The sequence below is a fragment of the Labeo rohita genome, chromosome 3, assembly GCF_022985175.1.
Source record: "Labeo rohita strain BAU-BD-2019 chromosome 3, IGBB_LRoh.1.0, whole genome shotgun sequence".
NCBI lineage: Eukaryota > Metazoa > Chordata > Actinopteri > Cypriniformes > Cyprinidae > Labeo > Labeo rohita.
In genome coordinates, this window is record NC_066871.1 from 41,608,941 (window position 1) to 41,628,982 (window position 20,042).

At 35.0% G+C, this 20,042-nt stretch overlaps 1 protein-coding gene across 1 annotated transcript; it reads left to right on the forward strand.

Moving 5' to 3' along the window:
* The first annotated feature begins 406 nt into the window (after nt 1-406).
* On the forward strand, nt 407-1,812 carry LOC127163500 (uncharacterized). Its single transcript, XM_051106750.1, has 2 exons — nt 407-647; nt 949-1,812. The coding sequence occupies exons 1-2, from the start codon at nt 411-413 to the stop codon at nt 1,681-1,683; spliced, it is 972 nt and encodes a 323-aa protein (XP_050962707.1). The 5' UTR covers nt 407-410; the 3' UTR covers nt 1,684-1,812.
* The last annotated feature ends 18,230 nt before the right edge of the window (nt 1,813-20,042 follow it).

A 20,042-nucleotide genomic window follows, 5' to 3' on the forward strand; every position in this document is an offset into this window, starting at 1 on the left:
TGGTTTTAATATTTGCATTGTGTGGTTACTTTTCAAAAAGCAATAAGGTACTTGAGGCACGCTGTATTGTGAATGAAGTTTTGCAGTGACTCTGCTTCCCTGTTAGCTGGGATATACAGGGGACAAAGTGGGATGCAGCCTTGAAAGGCAGCCCATATGTACATTTACATTACATTTACATTTAGACATTTAGCAGACGCTTTTATCCACAGTGACTTACAAAGGAGGACAGCAATCAAAATCAACAAAAGAGTTAACATGTAAGTGCTATGACAAGCCTCAGTTAACCTAATGTGTCCATGACCTGTAAAACCATAACACTATCTGTATGGTTATTTATTGACCAGAGGGTCTTTATATATGGGCGCTTTGCATTGATGCTGCACACAGCTGACGAGTTTGAAGCCAAAATGAAGATATCAGTCTTACTCCTTTACTTTTTTGTGACATTATGTCCTCTCTCTGAGGGGTTGCCCCTCAACTGTCCTCCTCCGTATCTGAATGAGGCCGCACACCTGAGATCAGGGAAACTTTGTGCAACATTGCAGCTGCAGACCAAGCCGCCCTGCCCCGGTGTGAGCCTCTCAGTAAGTGAAAATGTGCGACTGAATCCTGAAAAATGGCATCTGGAGAGTCTGTCACTGAAGGTGAGATTTTAAGATGCATGTTTACTACATTATATTTCTTTATTTTTATTTACAGTGTAAAAAAAAAATCATAAAAATATGGTGATATACAGTGTTTTTTTGCTTTTTCAGCAAAACTCTGCCAAAGAGACATTTTAAGACCGTTTGGACACTGTAGACAGATTAATCAATTGCTAGGGCCTCTGTATTGTTGAGGGCACTATATTAACAAAATGATCAACGGGGAGGCTAAACCTCTGATGTACTTTTGTTTTGCATCTTTACCTTGTATCATTAAATTTGACTTTAAATTTATTTTTAGGTGGAAAAAGCCTGCAGTTTTATAGTATTGAAACAAGACAAAGAAAGCCAACATTTTCCTGGGGGATTCTATGCAAATATTACTATAAATTCCATCAATGCACAGTCTGAATTTTTGTGTGTTTGCACAAAATTGCACATTAGAAACCGACGTGCTCCAACATTTCAGGATTTTGCAATGAAGCATTTATTGGACAATCCTGCAGATCCGTCTGATACCAGCTATTGGAAGAAGGCATGGGATTCTGCAACGAAATATAGAGTGGAAGTAAAGAATAACAACAACATACCACGTGTACAATCCTTCATGCCAAGAGAAGAATTTAATAAAAAGTTCACACGTGATTTTAAGATCAAAGCTTCTAATAGCAGAACTTTATACAGAAGTGAGAACCGAATGAATATTTATGATGTCACTAACAAAAACGGTAAAATAGATGTCGTGAAAAGGTATGATTATGTTGTGGTTGATCTTGACAACAATGATCGGCCAATTCATTATGAACCTGTTTCAGATGAGTCTGCTGAAGGCTTAGGAAAAATTAAACCTGGACAATCTGGTGCATCTAGACTATTCAAAGGATGGAGAGGAGGAGTGCAGCAATTTGAAGAAGCTGTAGAGCCCGTGGCTGAAGGAGAAAATATAGCCATGACTGTGATCGGAGCAGCTCCAGTAACTCACGCAGCTACGATCTTCGCACAAATTCTACATGTTATGACTTTTTTTTTAATATAAGCCAAAAATGAAATAATGTGGGCTGAGGGTTGTACTTTAATGCCTGCTGTGTAAACCTCAAAATATTCCAGTATGCTAAAAAAATGTTTATGAACAAATGTTGTGATTATTAACAGTAATTTTGTCAACTTTTTAAAAGGTGTTTGTCTAGTAGTGCTATAATAAATGCATTTCAATTGCACCTGTGAATGTAACCATAAAATTACACATCTGAAATGTTGAAAATGTAGTAAAAATCAAATGCACCCAAAAGATTGTTTTTTTTTTTTTTGTCTGCATTTTTAATGTCCCAGTTAAACACTTCATATACAATGGCTACACTTTATTTTAAGGTGTTCTTGTTACAATGTAATTATACATTAAAGTACTGAGTAATATTAATTAACTATGTACTTACTAAAGTGTTACCCATACAGTCATTGCACAGCAATGATTAGTTTTGTAATAAAAAAACACAAGTTTAGAAAAAATGAAAGTAAAGTCAAATAATAAATTTGCGTCACATAAGCAAATATGTTACAATAAATTACATTTGCACCATAAAGATGAATACATCTAGAGCTGACTTTCTGACACACTCCTTGTGCTTGAGTGTATTAATAAAAGGGCAAATGGAAAAATAGGCTTGACGTGTCACTGATGCTTTGACAGATTTTGCATCTCTGTACAAAGTTGAGAAGGATCCCAATGTCAGGGTCAAGTGTGTAGTCTATTTTAATGGCATCTCTGATCACTCGGAGGTTTATGTTTGTTCAGAGCATTTTATTTTATAATCGAGGCACAGTAATGGAGAGTTCGCAAATAAACATTTATCGAATCTGTCAGCTGCATCACAGACCGTAAATGATTTAATAATGCTTTGTTTGTAAATTATAAAGTTTTCCAAACACTCACATGCAATAGCGTTGATACTGTAGTAGTGACGTTAGCCAATTTATAACAGTGGCCATTTACTCACAAGTCTTAAAGGAACAGCCCTTTAAAAATGATGATTTCAGAAAATCAGAATGAGGGTATATATATATATATATATATATATATATATAATTAGAGGTAACGCCTCCATCGCGTTATAATTGGATATGATTGGTTATGCGATGAATCCCACCTCTTGTAAACAACTCTCCTGCTTAGATATCACTGTTCTGTGTCATGTCAAACTGAAATGGCTTGAAAACATAATGACTGTGTCAGTTTTTAGTGAGCATTCAGCTTGATAAAATGAAAGATGTATGTGTGTAAAATGAAAGATGCATGTGCAGATGCATATATGCTGGCTAATAATTGTCCTCTTTACTGTAAGCCATGCTCAAATTGTGAAAAAAGTGAGATTTTCTTTTTTGTCATGTAAATTAATTAAAATGCTTTAAAAATATATATGCATTTTTTCTATGCATGCCAAACTCTAAAATAGTTTATGGTGAATTATTAGGGTGAAACTGTTGATGGCATAAAATTTACTGTTAAAATCCTTACCCTCAATAAATCACAAAAAAAAAAAAAAAAAAAAAAAAATTGGAACAGTCAGGTATAGTTAAACAAACAAACGAATAAATAAAAAAATAAATACACTACCAGTAAATGTTTTTAAATTCTTTTTGTTTTTTAAAGAAGTCTCACCCAGCCTGCATTTATTTGATTCAAAATACAGCAAAAACAATAACATTTTGAAATATTTTTACTATTTAAAATAACTGTTTTCTATTTCAGTATATTTAAAAATGTAATTTATTCCTGTGATCAAAAACACGTTCAGTATCATTACTCCAGTCTACAGTGTCACATGATCCTCCAGAAATCATTCTAATATTCTGATTTGCTGCTCATATATATATATATATATATATATATATATTTTTTTTTTTTCAGGTTTCTTTGATAAATAGAAAGTTCAGAAGAGCAGCATTTATCTGAAATAAAAAATATTTTGCATCATTATAATGTTTTTATCGTCACTTTTGATCAATTTAAAGCATCCTTGCTAAATAAAAGTATTAATTTCTATAATTTCTTTGACTCCAAGCTTTTAAATGGTATAGAGTACAATGTTACAATAGCTTTTAATTTCTGATAAATGCTGATCTTTAGATCTTTCTATTCATCAAAGAATCCTGAAAATAATTACTCAACTGTTTTAAATATTGATAATAATAATAATAATAATAATAATAATAAATAATAATAATAATAATAATAATAATAATAATAATAATAATAATAACAAAATGTTGCTAATCAGCATATTAGAATGATTTCTGAAGGATCATGTGACACTGAAGACTGGAGTAATGATGCTGAAAATTGATTTTTGATCACAGGAATAAATTACGTTTTAAAATATAATCAAATAGAAAACTGTTATTTTAAATAGTATAAATATTTTAAACTTGTACTGTTTTTGCTGTACTTTGGATGAAATAAAAGCAGGCTTTGTGAGTAGAAGAGACTTTCATTAAAAATCTTACTGTTCAAAAACTTTTGACTGGTAGTGTATATATTTTTATATTTTTTAAGTACCAAAATATTTTTTATGGTTTTAGTCAATATTAGTTAACACACACACACACACACACACTGTATAACAGTGAAAAGACAACAGTTACAGCAGAGTCTGTGATCATGAGTAGATAAAGACACTGTCAGCAGAGAGACTGATTACAGAGACTGAACAAACCATCACAGCCAGCAGTAAAATGCCATTGACTCAGTTAAGAGCTCGTAAGAGATCATTTTCATCTGAATGTTTCAGAGTGTGTTTGTGTTTACGAGCCCTGAAATGATCTAAGTGATTATTTTTGAATACAGAACACAAACTAATATCAAAAAATACCACTGTCCTTTTTTCATGATTTTTTGGGCATGTGCCAGGCTAATACCATGATATTTTCTTTTTAAATCATTCAAGCTGAATTTTTTCATATAATATTTTTTGTTTTATTTCACCTTTATGTAAAATATTTCAATAGTTTAGAAAAGTACTAACAAACACAACATATATTGTTAAAAAGTTGAGGGTCATAAGTCCAACATTATCACCATAACGGTGACTATGAAACTGAAATAATATTTGCAATAAAACCTCAGCATTTAAACCTCCATTTATTCTTCATAAGAACTTTTTTAGACATTTGACAGAAATAAAGTCAAACTGTTTAGTAATAAGTGGAGCTGGTCATTTTATTTACAACTTTGTAGTAGTTATGTTTCTGCTCATCTCTTCTTTCTTTTTTTTCTGTTCTTGTTTCTCTTCAGTGATTCTGTTTGTTGACAGCAGGTGTTCATCACTGATGCTGTTAATCACTTAATTGTCTCATTAACTGGTAACTTTTTTTGAGGTTTGCTCTGAATAATGTTGAAAGAACATACTAACCTTAAAAAGAAAAAAATGTTCCACTAAAAATAAATGTTACACCGCACATATGCTGGCTAATAATTGTCCTCTTTCCTGTAAGCCATGCTCAAATTGAAAGTGAAATCCCGTAAATACAACCCAACATTGACATATGTTATACTCTGTACCTTGCAAACACTATTAAAGTCAATATTTTTAGTGATCAGTGGCTACATAACCTTTTACTTCAAACCTTGAAATGTTTAAATGTCTTGACTTAAAGTAAAAAATATCTAAATGTTTTTAAAATGTCTCTTTAATTATGTTTCAGACTTTCTAAACATTATTAAAGTGCTGTTTTTGGAGCATTCTTATAATAACTTTGCTAATATTTGATGTAATGTTGAGAAAATGTTCTGAGATCAACATTCTGTAAACATCATGCTGTTATTTGTACATATGAAGTGTTCAGATTCAAAAGCCTCTAAGTGCCATGTGAAATTTTCATCTAAAATGAGCATTTTTATCAGGCTCCTATGTTTAGGTTCAGTAATTTCACTCTAATGGCAATGTATAGGTCCCTTTCTAGGCAATTAAAGTGAAATAATTAAACATAAAAATAGAAATGATATAAATAAATAAAAATGATCGAGCCTAAGTTCATCCTGTATTTGTGCACGTTCCTGACAAATCAATTACAGTAATTGGGGTAAAACGTCTGAATGCAAACAGTGATATTGACATAACTTATCTAGCGTCCATGACCTGTAAAACCGTAACACAATCTGCATGGTTATTTATTGACCAGATGGTCTTTATATTGGCGCTTTGATTCAGTTATTTCACACAGCTGATGAGATTGCAGTCAAAATGAAGACATTCGTCTTACTCCTTTACTTCTTTGTGACATCATGTCCTTTCTCTGAGGGGTTGCCCCTCAACTGTCCTTCTCCATTTCTGAATGAGGCTGCACACCTGGGATCAGGGAAACTTTGTGCAACATTGCAACTGCCAACCAAGTTGTCCTGCCCCAGTGTGAGCCTGTCAGTAAGTGAAAATGTGCGACTGAATCCTGAAAAATGGCATCTGGAGAGTCTGTCACTGAAGGTGAGGATTTAAGATGCATGTTTACTACATAAAAATACTTTTCTGTATGTAAAGTAACAACCCTTTCTGTCTACTTCTACGTTAGATTTCATGTGTGAAATTTGGTGCATTTGATGATTAGATTAGTATCTTTTTTTTTTTTAGAAAAACCTTTAGATGTAACACTTATTTTGTGTAGTAAAAAGGATATTTTCTGATTGTGTATATTGTACTAAAACAACTGAAAAAATATGCTGAAATGTTTTTTTTGTTTTGTTTTTGTTTTTTTTTTATGTGCATTTGATGCTTTGTTGTGAGATTAGTACTAAGAGTTTTGAAAATGTACCACTTGCTTGTGAAAATAGCACCAAGCCAATAAAAAAAAAAAAAAAAAAAAACTGTAATCACTACAGAGACATCAGAGTCAGCGGCAAATGTTAGTAGGACTAGCCGAAGTAAGGCTGCTCTAGGCAGATACATGAGCACCGAGTGCCTGCTGATTGCCTGGAGCTCACAGCTCCGAAATCGACATAGCAAATTTTCAAATAGGCGCTATCCTTATAAATAAACTGCAAATTAAACAATAGCCTAAGGCTTCTGCATTGTTGAGGGCATCACATTAACAAAATGATCAAAGGGGAGGCTAAACCTCTGAGGTACTTTTGTTATGTATGTTTACCTCGTTTAACTATGAATTGTGTCATTTAATCGTACTTCTTCTTTTTAGGTAGAAAAAAACTGCAGTTTTATGGTGTTGAAACAAGACGAAGAAAGCCAGCATTTTCCTGGGGGATTCTATGCAAACATTACTATAAACTTCATCAATACACAGTCAGAATTTTTGTGTGTTTGCACAAAATTGCACATCAAATACAGACGTATCTGGATTTTATGATAAAGCATTTAGTGAAAAATCCTCAACATCCATCTAACAACAACTTTTGGCAGAAAAGGGTTGATGCTGCAAGTAATTATAGATGAAATGTAAAGAACAGCAAAGTTATACCAAAGATACAATCCTTCTTGGACAAAAAGCTCTTTAATAAGAAAAATTTTAAGAAAATGTTCACACATGCTTTTCCAATTAAAGCTTCTAGAGGAAGAACTTTATTCAGAAGCACAAACAAAATGGATATTTTGATGTTTTTCAAGATGAATTCGGAGTCCAGAAAAGACATGATTATATTGTGGTTGATCTTGGCGAAAAAAACAGACCAATTCATTATGAACGAGCTAAATTGCTAGACAGTTAAAACAATATAAAAAAGAGGCAGCTGTGGAAGAAGAGGCCATCGGAGAAGAGGCAGCAATAGGAGAAGAAGCGGCCATCGGAGAAGAGGCAGCAATAGGAGAAGAAGCGGCCATCGGAGAAGAGGCAGCAATAGGAGAAGAAGCGGCCATCGGAGAAGAGGCAGCAATAGGAGAAGAGGCAGCAATAGGAGAAGAAGCGGCCATCGGAGAAGAGTCAGCAATAGGAGAAGAAGCAGCCATCGGAGAAGAGGCAGCAATAGGAGAAGAAGCGGCCATCGGAGAAGAGGCAGCAATAGGAGAAGAGGCAGCAATAGGAGAAGAAGCGGCCATCGGAGAAGAGGCAGCAATAGGAGAAGAGGCAGCAATAGGAGAAGAAGCAGCAATAGGAGAAGAGGCAGCAATAGGAGAAGAGCCATCGGAGAAGAGGCAGCAATAGGAGAAGAAGAAGAGGCAGCAATAGGAGAAGAGGCAGCAATAGGAGAAGAGGCAGCAATAGGAGAAGAAGAGCAGCAATAGGAGAAGAAGCAATAGGAGAAGAAGCCATCGGAGAAGAGAGCAATAGGAGAAGAAGCAGGAGAAGAGGCAGCAATAGGAGAGAGGCAGCAATAGGAGAAGAAGAGGCAGCAATAGGAGAAGAGGCAGCAAAAGGAGAAGAAGCAGCCAATAGAGAAGAGGCAGCAATAGGAGAAGAAGAATCGGAGAAGAGGCAGCAATAGGAGAAGAGGCAGCAATCGGAGAAGAGGCAGCAATAGGAGAAGAGGCAGCAATAGGAGAAGAGGCAGCCATCGGAGAAGAGGCAGCAATAGGAGAAGAGGCAGCAATCGGAGAAGAGGCAGCAATAGGAGAAGAGGCAGCAATAGGAGAAGAAGCAGGAGAAGAGGCAGCAATAGGAGAAGAAGCAGCAATAGGAGAGAAGAGGCAAATAGGAGAAGAGGCAGCAATAGGAGAAGAAGCGGCAAGAGGCAGCAAGGGAGAAGAAGCGCAGCCATCGGAGAAGAGGCAGCAATAGGAGAAGAGGCAGCAATAGGAGAAGAGGCAGCAAGGCAGGAGAAGAAGCAGCCATCGGAGAAGAGGCAGCAATAGGAGAAGAGGCAGCAATAGGAGAAGAGGCAGCAGGAGAAGAGGCAGCAATAGGAGAAGAGGCAGCAATAGGAGAAGAAGCAGCAATCGGAGAAGAGGCAGCAATAGGAGAAGAGGCAGCAGCAGGAGAAGAGGCAGCAAGGAGAAGCAGCAGAAGAGGCAGCAATAGGAGAAGAAGCGGCCATCGGAGAAGAGGCAGCAAAAGGGAGAAGAAGCGGCCATCGGAGAAGAGGCAAGCAATAGGAGAAGAGGCAGCAATAGGAGAAGGAGAAGAGGCAGGCAGCCATCGGAGAAGAGGCAGCAAAGGAGGAGAAGAGGCAGCAATCGGAGAAGAGGCAGCAAAGGAGAAGAAGCAGCAATAGGAGAAGAGAATAGGAGAAGAGGCAGCAAAAGGAGAAGAAGCCATCGGAGAAGAGGCAGCAATAGGAGAAGAAGCGGCCATCGGAGAAGAGGCAGCAATAGGAGAAGAGGCAGCAAAAGGAGAAGAAGCGGCCATCGGAGAAGAGGCAGCAATAGGAGAAGAGGCAGCAATCAGGAGAGAGGCAAGAGAAGTGGGAGAAGCAGAAGAGGCAGCAATAGGAGAAGAAGAGAAGAGTCAGCAATAGGAGAAGAAGCGGCCATCAGAGAAGAGGCAGCAATAGGAGAAGAAGCGGCCATCGGAGAAGAGGCAGCAATAGGAGAAGAGGCAGCAATAGGAGAAGAAGCAGCAATAGGAGAAGAGGCAGCAATAGGAGAAGAAGCGGGCAGCAAAGAGGCAGCAATAGGAGAAGAAGCGGCCATCGGAGAAGAGGCAGCAATAGGAGAAGAGGCAGCAATAGGAGAAGAAGCAGCAATAGAGAAGAGGCAGCAATAGGAGAAGAGGCAGCAATAGAAGAAGAGCAATAGGAGAAGAAGCAGCAATCGGAGAAGAGGCAGCAATAGGAGAAGAGGCAGCAATAGGAGAAGAGGCAGCAAAAGGAGAAGAAGCGGCCATCGGAGAAGAGGCAGCAAAAGGAGAAGAAGAGGCAGCAATAGGAGAAGAGGCAGCAATAGGAGAAGAGGCAGCAAAAGGAGAAGAAGCGGCCATCGGAGAAGAGGCAGCAAAAGGAGAAGAAGAGGCAGCAATAGGAGAAGAGGCAGCAATAGGAGAAGAGGCAGCAAAAGGATAGGAGAAGAAGAGGCCAAAGGAGAAGAAGAGGCAGCAATAGGAGAAGAGGCAAGGAGAAGAAGTGGCCATCGGAGAAGAGGCAGCAATAGGAGAAGAAGAGGAGAAGAAGCAGCAATAGGAGAAGAGGCAGGCAGAAAGGAGAAGAAGCGGCCATCGGAGAAGAGGCAGCAATAGGAGAAGAAGAGGCAGCAATAGGAGAAGAGGCAGCAAAAGGAGAAGAAGCGGCCATCGGAGAAGAGGCAGCAATAGGAGAAGAAGAGGCAGCAATAGGAGAAGAGGCAGCAAAAGGAGAAGAAGCGGCCATCGGAGAAGAGGCAGCAACAGGAGAAGAAGCGGCCATCGGAGAAGAGGCAGCAATAGGAGAAGAGGCAGCAAAAGGAGAAGAAGCAGCCATCAGAGAAGAGGCAGCAACAGGAGAAGAAGCGGCCATCAAAGAAGAGTCAGCAATAAGAGAAGTGGCGACCATCGGAGCAGAGCCAGCAATAGCAGAAGAGGCAGCAATAGGAGAAGAAGCGGCCATCGGAGAAGAGTCAGCAACAGGAGAAGAAGCGGCCATCAGAGAAGAGTCAGCAATAGGAGAAGTGGCGACCATCAGAGCAGAGCCAGCAATAGCAGAAGAGGCAGCAATAGGAGAAGAAGCAGCCATCGTTCTTCGGCGCGGCTCCAGCGTGGATATATCTAATGTTTTGAGGTAGCGGGTGCGCAGGGTACAAACTAACACGGGGTTAATTGTAACACATGTAAACGCATTTACGACCAAAAACTGTACATTTCACTATACAAAACTATAATTTACAAACAAGAAAATGTAAATGTAAACCAGTAAATTCAACAACCCACACTGCTATTAAAATATGTTTTGTATGTTTAACATACTGACATCCCCCATAATAATGCAGATGGCTAAAAAGAAAAGCACATGAAGAATAAATGCTCATCACAAGTAGCTTGACCACAAGCAAAAGTATATACGAACATATGAAAGGTGCACAGAGTCATTCACGCAAACACAAAACACCATCATGGTAACACACAACACTTAAATAATGCAATAAACATTCATTAAACAACAGAAGATGTAATATAAAGCCCAAATGTACATACCTGTTAACACAAAGTATTAAAAAAAACACGATTATTTAAACAAAATACTTTCAAATGTGTAGTGTCACGCAGGGAATTCTGGGAATATCAGTTTACAGTTTTCGACTGTAAATTATACATTGATTTGTTCCTGTTTACTTCTAAAAACTGTACAAATAACAGCATTTTACTGTAAAAACTGTACATGAAATGTCTGGTTAGATCTTTTGCAGTTTTTCTCTATTTAGTACGGGAACGTACTGTTAACCTATTAACTTCTGTAGTGTTTTTACAAAATTTAACAGTTAAAATTACACATTTTTTTTTTTTTTTTTACAGTGAAATAATGAATGCTGAGGATTGTGCTTTAATACCTACTGTGTAAACCTCAATATTTTCCAGTATGCAAATGTTGTGATAATTAACAGTATTTTTGTCAACTTTATAAAAGGTATTTGTCTAGTAGTGCTAATAATAAATGCATTTCAGTTGTACCTGTGAATGTCTAAAATGTTGAAAACTTATAAAATCAAATGCACCCAAAATGTGTTTAATATTTATAATATGTTATGGGACCCCCCATAACACTCAAAAAATATACTTGGGGGGGGGGCCTGGTTTTTCAATAAAACTATAATTCTTCAAACATGAAACTAGTGAAAATAAAAATTAAATGAAAATATTAGATTGCTGTATTAAATTTAGACCTGCTCACGTCATATCATATTTTATTTTTGCGCGATTTTACGGCGTTGTTCATTACAACCAATCACACACGACTCTGTTGAGTTTAGTAAGTGGCCAATCAGAGGTGTTCAGAATAGTCAGCTGAAACCCTGAGTCTTGTTCAGACCGAATCTTGCAAATTCCCTCATCATAAGCAAAAAAGTGCAGGTGTACGTATGATGTAAGTAAGAGATTCATTTATCATACAGTGTATGCACAGCTTCATTTATTATAAGAGGAGTTATGATTGCTTAAACAATAGCAAGACTGTGCTCATTTAAAAGCGCGTTCTTTCATTGCGTGTTTCGGTCTAATAAAATGCATTTAGAATGATCAGTTTTTAGAATCGCAATGGCAATTGCTTTTTATACTGGCGGTTTTAATTTCAAATTTAAAGTCCCTTATCATTTTTAAAAAGAATTTCAGATATCAGCATTCAATGGTTTAGGATTAAAATATCAAAACATTATTTATGCATTTAATGCATTCATAGTCTGCATTAAACAGTGGGTAAATACATCTGTCTGTGCTTCCTCTGCATTGAAAACCTGATTTTTGTTGATTTTATTTGTTTGGTAACAGTCTAAAATGTCTTTATATTTAAACTGACTTTATTGATTAAATATAAGAACTTGACACAAAAGATAATGTATACTTTTACTTTTAGACTTTATAAAGGTAAAAAGCTGAAGCAAACATGTTACAATAACGTACATTCGCATGTGTGTGTGTGTGATGAATCCCACCTCTTGTTTTTGTGCGAACTCTTGGTCTGAATGAGGAAAATGATGGCATTATTGATTTTAATTAAAAAGTAAGTAAACAACTCTCCTGCATAGATATCACCGTTTTGTGTCACGTCAAAATGAAATGGCTTGAAAACGTATTGACTGTGTCAGTTTTTAGTGAGCATTCAGCTTGATAAAATGAAAGATGTATCTTTGTGCCTGTGACGGTGTTTGCAGAGCTTTTATGATGATGACCTGAAAATAAGTTGACTTAAAAAGAACAGCTGAGCATCAGTTCACAAATAAAAAATGGAGTGTCTGTTTACAAGTGCAAATAGCCCGCCTTGTTAGCAGATGTATTTACACTAACTCCGCTCCCAACGTGTGATTACAAAGCATTACAAAAGACTGTTGTCCAATAACAGCTCCAGTGGCGCAGATGGTAACGAGTTGAAGTCATTTTTGACGTGATCGACCACGGTTTGACTCTGTGTTTAGCTGTGGCCTAATGGTTAGGGAGTTAGGCTTGTAACTGAAAGGTTGTGGGTTTGAGTCCCAGGTCTGGCAGGGATTGTAGGTGGGTGGAGTGAATAACCAGTGCTCTCTCCACCCTCAATACCATGACTGAGGTGAGACCCTTGAGCAAGGCACTGATCCCTGGGTGCTGCAGCAATAGCAATATGGCTGGGTTTGTGTTCACTACTCACTACTGTGTGTGCACTTGGACTTGGTTAAATTCTGAGTATGGGTCACCATACTTGGCCACACATCACATCCTTTCCTTTCCTTGCTATATATATATAGCAAGTATATGTATATATATATATATATATATATATATTGCAATCTGTTACTGATTCCAAATTACATGACAAAAATGGTAGTTTGTTACATAATTCATTAAATTACTAATTTTAGATTATATAATCAGGCTACTTTATATTACTTTTGAAATATCTCATTTATGGCATTTATTTAAATAGGACAATCTTGTACTAAATGCATTAAACATTATATTACATCAAGGTTTCCCAAACTGCCCAAGCTAATAATTAATTAAATCATAAAATGTTAAACTAAAACAAGTCTAAATAAAACACTTACTAAAAAAATGAAAAAAAAAAAAAATAAATTTGTTTACTTGCATATAATGTGACCATAACCAGCATCAGAGAACCATTAACATGCAAATGTGATATTTAATTATTAAAATATTTTTTTTTAAATCTCAGGGGTACTTCAGGTAAATATATGGGTGAAAGACACCCATAAAAAAAAAAAAAAAGTTTTTAATGTGTTGCACTTTAGTGTGTTTGAAAGACAAAATCCTTCTAAAGACAAAGACATATACATAGTAAAATAACCTGATAATTCAAATAAAATAAAAAATGTGTTCATCAGTAGTTGATGCAATATTGAAACACTTCAAACCTGATTTTTTTTTTTTTTTTTTTTTTTTTTTTTTTTTTTTTTGTAAATCAGTGGACTAATGCTGTGTCGCCACCTGACTAGTGACTGGTGTCTGTGTGAATGTCTACAAAACTGAAACTATTTTAGAAGGAGACATTGAAAAGATGAAAAAGAGAAATTTTGAATAAATAATATGCAATCATGTAATCCATAAAAAAGTATCTGTAGTCTGATTATTAGTATTTAAAAATGTAATCCAATTACAGTAATTTGAAATCCGATTATGTAATCCAGATTACATGTAATCAGTTACTAATTATATATATATATATATATATATATATATATATATATATATAAATATAACAACAAAGTTACAGTTTACACTAAGTGCGCACAACCCACCTTGTTGGAAAAGGCTATCCACTATACATCACAAGTCATAAATGTCTGGTTTTGTCAGACAAAAATAAAAAATCAAACCAAAAAAAAAACAACATCTTATTAATAGGAGCAGTGGAGATATGGGCATGGAGAAACAGCATTACTTTTGACGCGATCAGCCAAGTTTTCCTTAACTCCTAAACTCTTTCCAAACTCTCTCCTTTTTCCCATTGCACATCAGATTGGAAAAGGCGTTTATTTATAAAGAAAAAATTTAAATAAAGTGCCTAACAGGTATTTAATAGTATAAATAATAAGTGGTAGGGTTAGGGTACACTGTAAAAAATAAAAAACACAATTTGCTGAGTCAGCTTAAAATAATTTGTTACCTTGCTGCCTTAAAATTTTACCTTAAATTTTTTTTATAAGTTTAGTCAACTAAAATAAGTTTAGTCAATTTAAAATGTTAAGTTGTACCAAGTAACAACTTAGATATTTGTGTTTGCTAAACTTAACAGATGGGTAAGTAACCCAGCTGCCTTAAAATTTTAAGTTGATACAACTCAAATATCTAAGTTGTCACTTGGTGTAATTTAACATTTCAGGTTGAATAAACTTTTTTTGAGTTGACTAAACTTAAAATTTTAAGACAGCCAGGTTACAAATTATTTTAAGTTGACTCAACAAATAGTTTTGTACAGTGTAGGCGGTATCCATTTAATGATTCTAATAAATATAATCATTTACACTCAGTATGTTGTTTCATACTGTTTTATACCACAAGAGGTGCAAATAGTATCTGCCACTATTTGCAGTAAGTACAACTAGCATCTAACTACTATTTACACTTAATGTAAAGAATATACTACTGTTTTCACTTAGTGCAAATAGCATCTGTCACATACAGTGCAAATACCTCTGCCATAACAAAATGTCATGACATGGCCCCTTTAATAATCGCATTTTCAAAATGTATTTATTCAGATTGCTTAGACTTGCTGACTGAAGCTTTATTTACTTCATCTTCACTAAACAAACACAAACATTATTTTGTTTTCTTTCGGTTGTGTTTTCACTCTGTGACATTTTTGGGTGCGGATGGAGGAGATGATTGTTAGGTTTCCTCAGCTCCACCCTTTCCACAGCCCAACTATTGTTTTACAGAGAATTTAGAGATGACTGTGTACTTGTGAATTCACATTATTCATGTTATGAAAGACATATCTTAATATGAAGGATTATACATGCTGAATCAGACTGATTGTTGTACATTCATTCAAATGAAAGAAAGGAAAGCGCCTCCTGAGATATTTTTGGCACAATAATGTTGATGGACTTGATTATCTTGTGTGTCCTGCCTGCTTTAGACGCCCATGATCTTAAATCTACTTACAGGAGGAACCAAGAGGGTGAAAGCAGGTCCAGGAAACATTTGACCTCAAAATCAAAAGAAAAACTCATCATATATACTCAGAATCATATTTTTTGTGAGGAAAATGAAACTGGTGTTCAGGAACATTAAACACTGATTTCTACTGTACTGCATTAAATTAATAAGTTAATAAGTTTTTTTTTTTTTTTTTTTTGCAGCATAAATGCCTTGCAGTTGTACAATTATTTAACTAAAAGCAAAACCATAAAGAACAATTTCACTGCTTGAAATGCAAAAACTGAAACTAAAACTGAAAGAAAAGTAAGCTAAAACCATATTAGAAACACTAAAATTAAGTAATAATAATAATAAAACGTAAACTTATATTTTATTTTGGTGTCATTTATCATTTAGTTTAACATTATGTAGTATAAATAAATTAAATAAATAAGCAAATAAATAAATAAATAAAACTGACAAAAATGCACAACAAAAATACTAAGACTTCATCTAAACCTAATGAAAACAGAAAAATATATAATTTAAATTTAAAATATAGATTAAAAGCTACAATAATAATAATAACTTAAACTTATATTTTAACTTGGTGTCATTTATCATTTAGTTCAACATTATGTAGTATAAATAAATAAATAAAAACTGACAAAAATGTACAACATAAATACTTAAACTTCAACCAAACCTATGATGAAAACAAAAATTTTAAATACAAAAATGTCAAATATAGAATAAAACAGTATGTATGCAGGTCTGACGTAATGGTGCTGAGAGGAAGCTGTTAGTGCAGCGCTGCAGTAACCTCAGCACACGTGTGTCCTGTTATCTCATTCCTTCTGCTGGTCTGTGAAGATCTCAGTGTGGTCAGGAATGAGCCGCTCTGATAACAGCAGCCCTGCGGCGACACGCAGACGGAGCGCAGTGACTGCAAACATGTCAAACTGCTCAGAAAAAAAATAAAAATCCCAACTGCCTCTGGGCAAAAGCTGCTGCTTTACACTGTCAGCTGTCAACACTTATTTGTCACGTGTCACCAGTGTTTTAGTTTCATTCAGATGCTGCTTACAGTGAAAATACATTGATGTTTTTATTAATATTTTGAGATGTGTGCAGGGTTGCCAGGTTTTCACAGCAAAACCCACCCAATTGCTACTCATAACTAGCCCAAAAGTAGCCTAATCACATTTCGAGGGGTTCCCCCGGGAAAAATCGTGTTCTGGGAGGTAAAATACACGTTTTTGGTTGGATTCCTTTGGTAAAATTAGCATTCCAGGGGCTAAATATTATGTTACTGGCAACAGTGTTAAAGTAGCGCAATTCCACAGCAAATCTGCAGATTTGGCAACACTGGATGTGTGCGTGTATATATATATATATATATATATATATATATATATATATATATATATATACTGTACACACAGTTTTAGTCATTAAAAAAAAATGTTTGTATAGTTATTTTTTTTTTATTAATAAGAAATGCTGTCATGGCATCTAGCTGAAATAAAATAAGTTTAGTTTGTTTTAATATTTTATTTGTATTTTTTTTCCAAGTAATGAATATGGAAACAAAAGCATTTATTTTAGTGAACAAATTTTCATTTCAGTTTTTGTTTGAATAATCTTAATACTTCAATTAAAAGAAATAGGTTTAATTTTTTAATATATATATATATATATATATATATATATATATATATATATATATATATATATATATTTTTTTTTTAAATTGTAAGGTTTAGTTAACAATAAATTGTTGTATGAATATAATTTAAATGTGGTTAAATATAAATGAAATACAAAAAAGTAGACATGTGATACTATGAGAAAAAAAAATAAAATTAAATTAAAATTTGGCTGAAATATATATTTTCAAAAACCCAATTTAATGTCTATGTCACCCAGTAACAAAGAAAAATCATGTATGTGACCCTGGACCACAAAACCAGTCATAAGGGTTTTTTTTTTCATTCAGTTAAGATTTATACATCATCTGAAAGCTGAATAAATAAGCTTGTTAGGTTAGGACAATATTTGGCTGAGATACAACTATTTGAAAATCAGGAATCTGAGGGTACAAAAAAAAAATACATACATAAATAAAAAAAAATATTAAGAAAATTGCCTTTAAAGTTGTCCAAATGAGGTTCTTAGCAATGCATATTACTAATCAAAAATTAAGTTTTGATATATTTATGGTAGGAAATTTACAAAATATTTTCATGGAACATGATCTTAATATCCTAATGATTTTTGGCATAAAAGAAAAAAATCATTTTGTCCCATACAATGTATTTCTGGCTATTGCTACAAATACACCCGTGCTATAAGATTGGTTTTGTGGTCCAGGGTCGCATATGAGATCCGTTTACTATATGTTTAATAAATATTAGTCTTTTCTCTGAATGCTGATGTTTCTCCTGAGAAAAAGACCCCAGTTATCTCACGTGTCTCCCACAGAGATTCAAAAGAGACCTCAACAATGTCTCAAACCGTGCTCAGATTTGCAATCATTTTTCTCCATATGAATTTAAATGATCTGAGCTGTTCTCCACATTCGTTTTACATCTCTATTCTCTTAATGGACGACATCTAGCGACTCTTTTGTATCAGTTTCATTTTTAGGAGAAACATCCGAGGCCAAGTTAACTTAACTGAACAAACTGACCAGGTATGGCCACTGAAGCTATGGTTAGAGTGTGAGGTTCAGGGACGGCCGTGCGCCCAGAGAGACCACAGTACAGTCTGTTTCAGGAAGCCGCCTCTTGGAATTCTTGGAAAATTAAAGGGTTTCTTAAAACATCTAAACCTGCATAATTAAATGGCCTCTCAGATGTGCAGGACTGCGGAGGAGATCAGACAAAAGGCAGACAGCAAATGCTGAATATGAGAGCTGCAGTACATGTTACTGTCAAGTAGCATCAAATGCTTCTTCTATGCTTCAGATCGAGACAACAAAAAAAACCAATCAATGCATTTGATGCTGAAAAAAGCAACATCTTCATGACATTAAAAGTTGTTTTAGACTGTATCTTTAATATGAGTGTATTTTGTGTGGCTGGTTGGTATAAAAATACAAAATACACTCATATTAAATCTAAAAGAAGTCTTAGGATTTTATGCATTGTTTCTTCTCAAGCATGTTTATCCTGTTTTAAGGATATTTAATGTGGAAATTACATATTAAAAGCTCATTATGAAGTCATTTTTACATTGTATGGACAAAAAAAATTATACATTAAAAGACGTGAAATATTGTTGGCGCCAATAGCCTTGTGGGCAGTGTGCCGACATGCAGCGGCATTGCGCTATGGGCGTCCCGAGTTCGAATCCTGGCTTGAGGACCTTTCCTGATCCCGCCCCCTTCTCTCTTTCCCACTTTGCTTCCTGTCCTGTATGATCTGTCCTATCACAATAAAGGCAAAAACGCCAAAAATAAATCTAAAAAAAAAAAAAAAAAAAAGATGTGAAATATTCAGGGGTGTAGCAACCATTACAATATATCAAGCATTTTTAAAAATTAAAGTGCGCCTTCAATTTGAGATTTTGAGATGCACCTTCACTTGTTTTAAGAATTTTTCCAAAGAAAATAAAGACTACACTACCATTTGAAATCAGTAAGATTTTTTAAAAAAGATTTAATACATTTTATTTAGCAAGGATGCATTAAATTGATCAAAAGCGCATTTGAACTTCATATTAATGAAAGTTCTTGATAATAAGAAATGTTTTTTTGAGCAGCAAGTCGGCATATTAGAATGATTTCTGAAGGATCATGTGACACTAAAGACTGTAGTAATGATGCTGAAAATTCAGCTTTGATCACAGGAATAAATTACATTTTAAAATACATTCACATAGAAACCAGCTATTTTGAATTATAATAATAACATATCACAATTTTGCTGTTATTTACTGTATTTTTGGTCAAATAAATGCAGCCTTGGTGAGCAGAAGAGACTTCTTCACTGTTCTTACACCCCTGATTACATACACATCCATATTCTGAACTGTAGGTTTGACTCAGAACAGACAATGGTGAATTTTGTATAAAAAGAACTTTACTGTGTGTTTCAGCATTTCACCTACCAACAAAACCAGTAAGAAATAATAAATAAACAGAGAACTGTTGTGTAGTATAAAAGATGCCCACATTCATACCAGAAGGAAAAAAAAACCCTCAGTTATAATAGTTATCAGGCAGAAGGAGGACAGCTTTAAAAACAGGCACCTTGAAAGACGTGATCTGAGATTCAGCTTTAAAACATTTGTGGATAAATTTGTTCTGATCTTGCAACTTTCCTCTTTACTAATACTGTACTCAGAATCAACATCAAGAGAACACGAAACCATCCCTGAAGTGGAAACCAAGACGAATGGTCAGTCATTTGTTCAGTAACATATTTACGCTTAATATCTACGCTTAACTGAGATTATAAACGTCTCTGATTGAGCAGGTCTTCAGGCATTCATCCTATTAAAGGAGAAGTTCACTTCCAGAACAAAAATGTACAGACAATGTACTCACCCCGTCTTGTCATCCAAGATGTTCATGTCTTTCTTTCTTCAGTCGTGAAGAAATTATGTTTTTTGAGGAAAGCATTTCAGGATTTTTCTCCATTTAATGGACAGATATGGTGCCCCGAGTTTGAACTTCCAAAATGCAGTTTAAATGCGGCTTCAAACAATCCCAGCCGAGGAAGAAGGCTTTTATCTAGTGAAACGATCGGTTATTTTCAT

Bases quoted from the DNA above. Each gene is read 5' to 3' on its own strand.
- LOC127163500 (XM_051106750.1), top strand. From the start codon at position 411: ATGAAGATATCAGTCTTACTCCTTTACTTTTTTGTGACATTATGTCCT. The intron at 648-948 runs GTGAGATTTTAA...ATTTATTTTTAG, and splicing joins TGGAGAGTCTGTCACTGAAG to GTGGAAAAAGCCTGCAGTTT.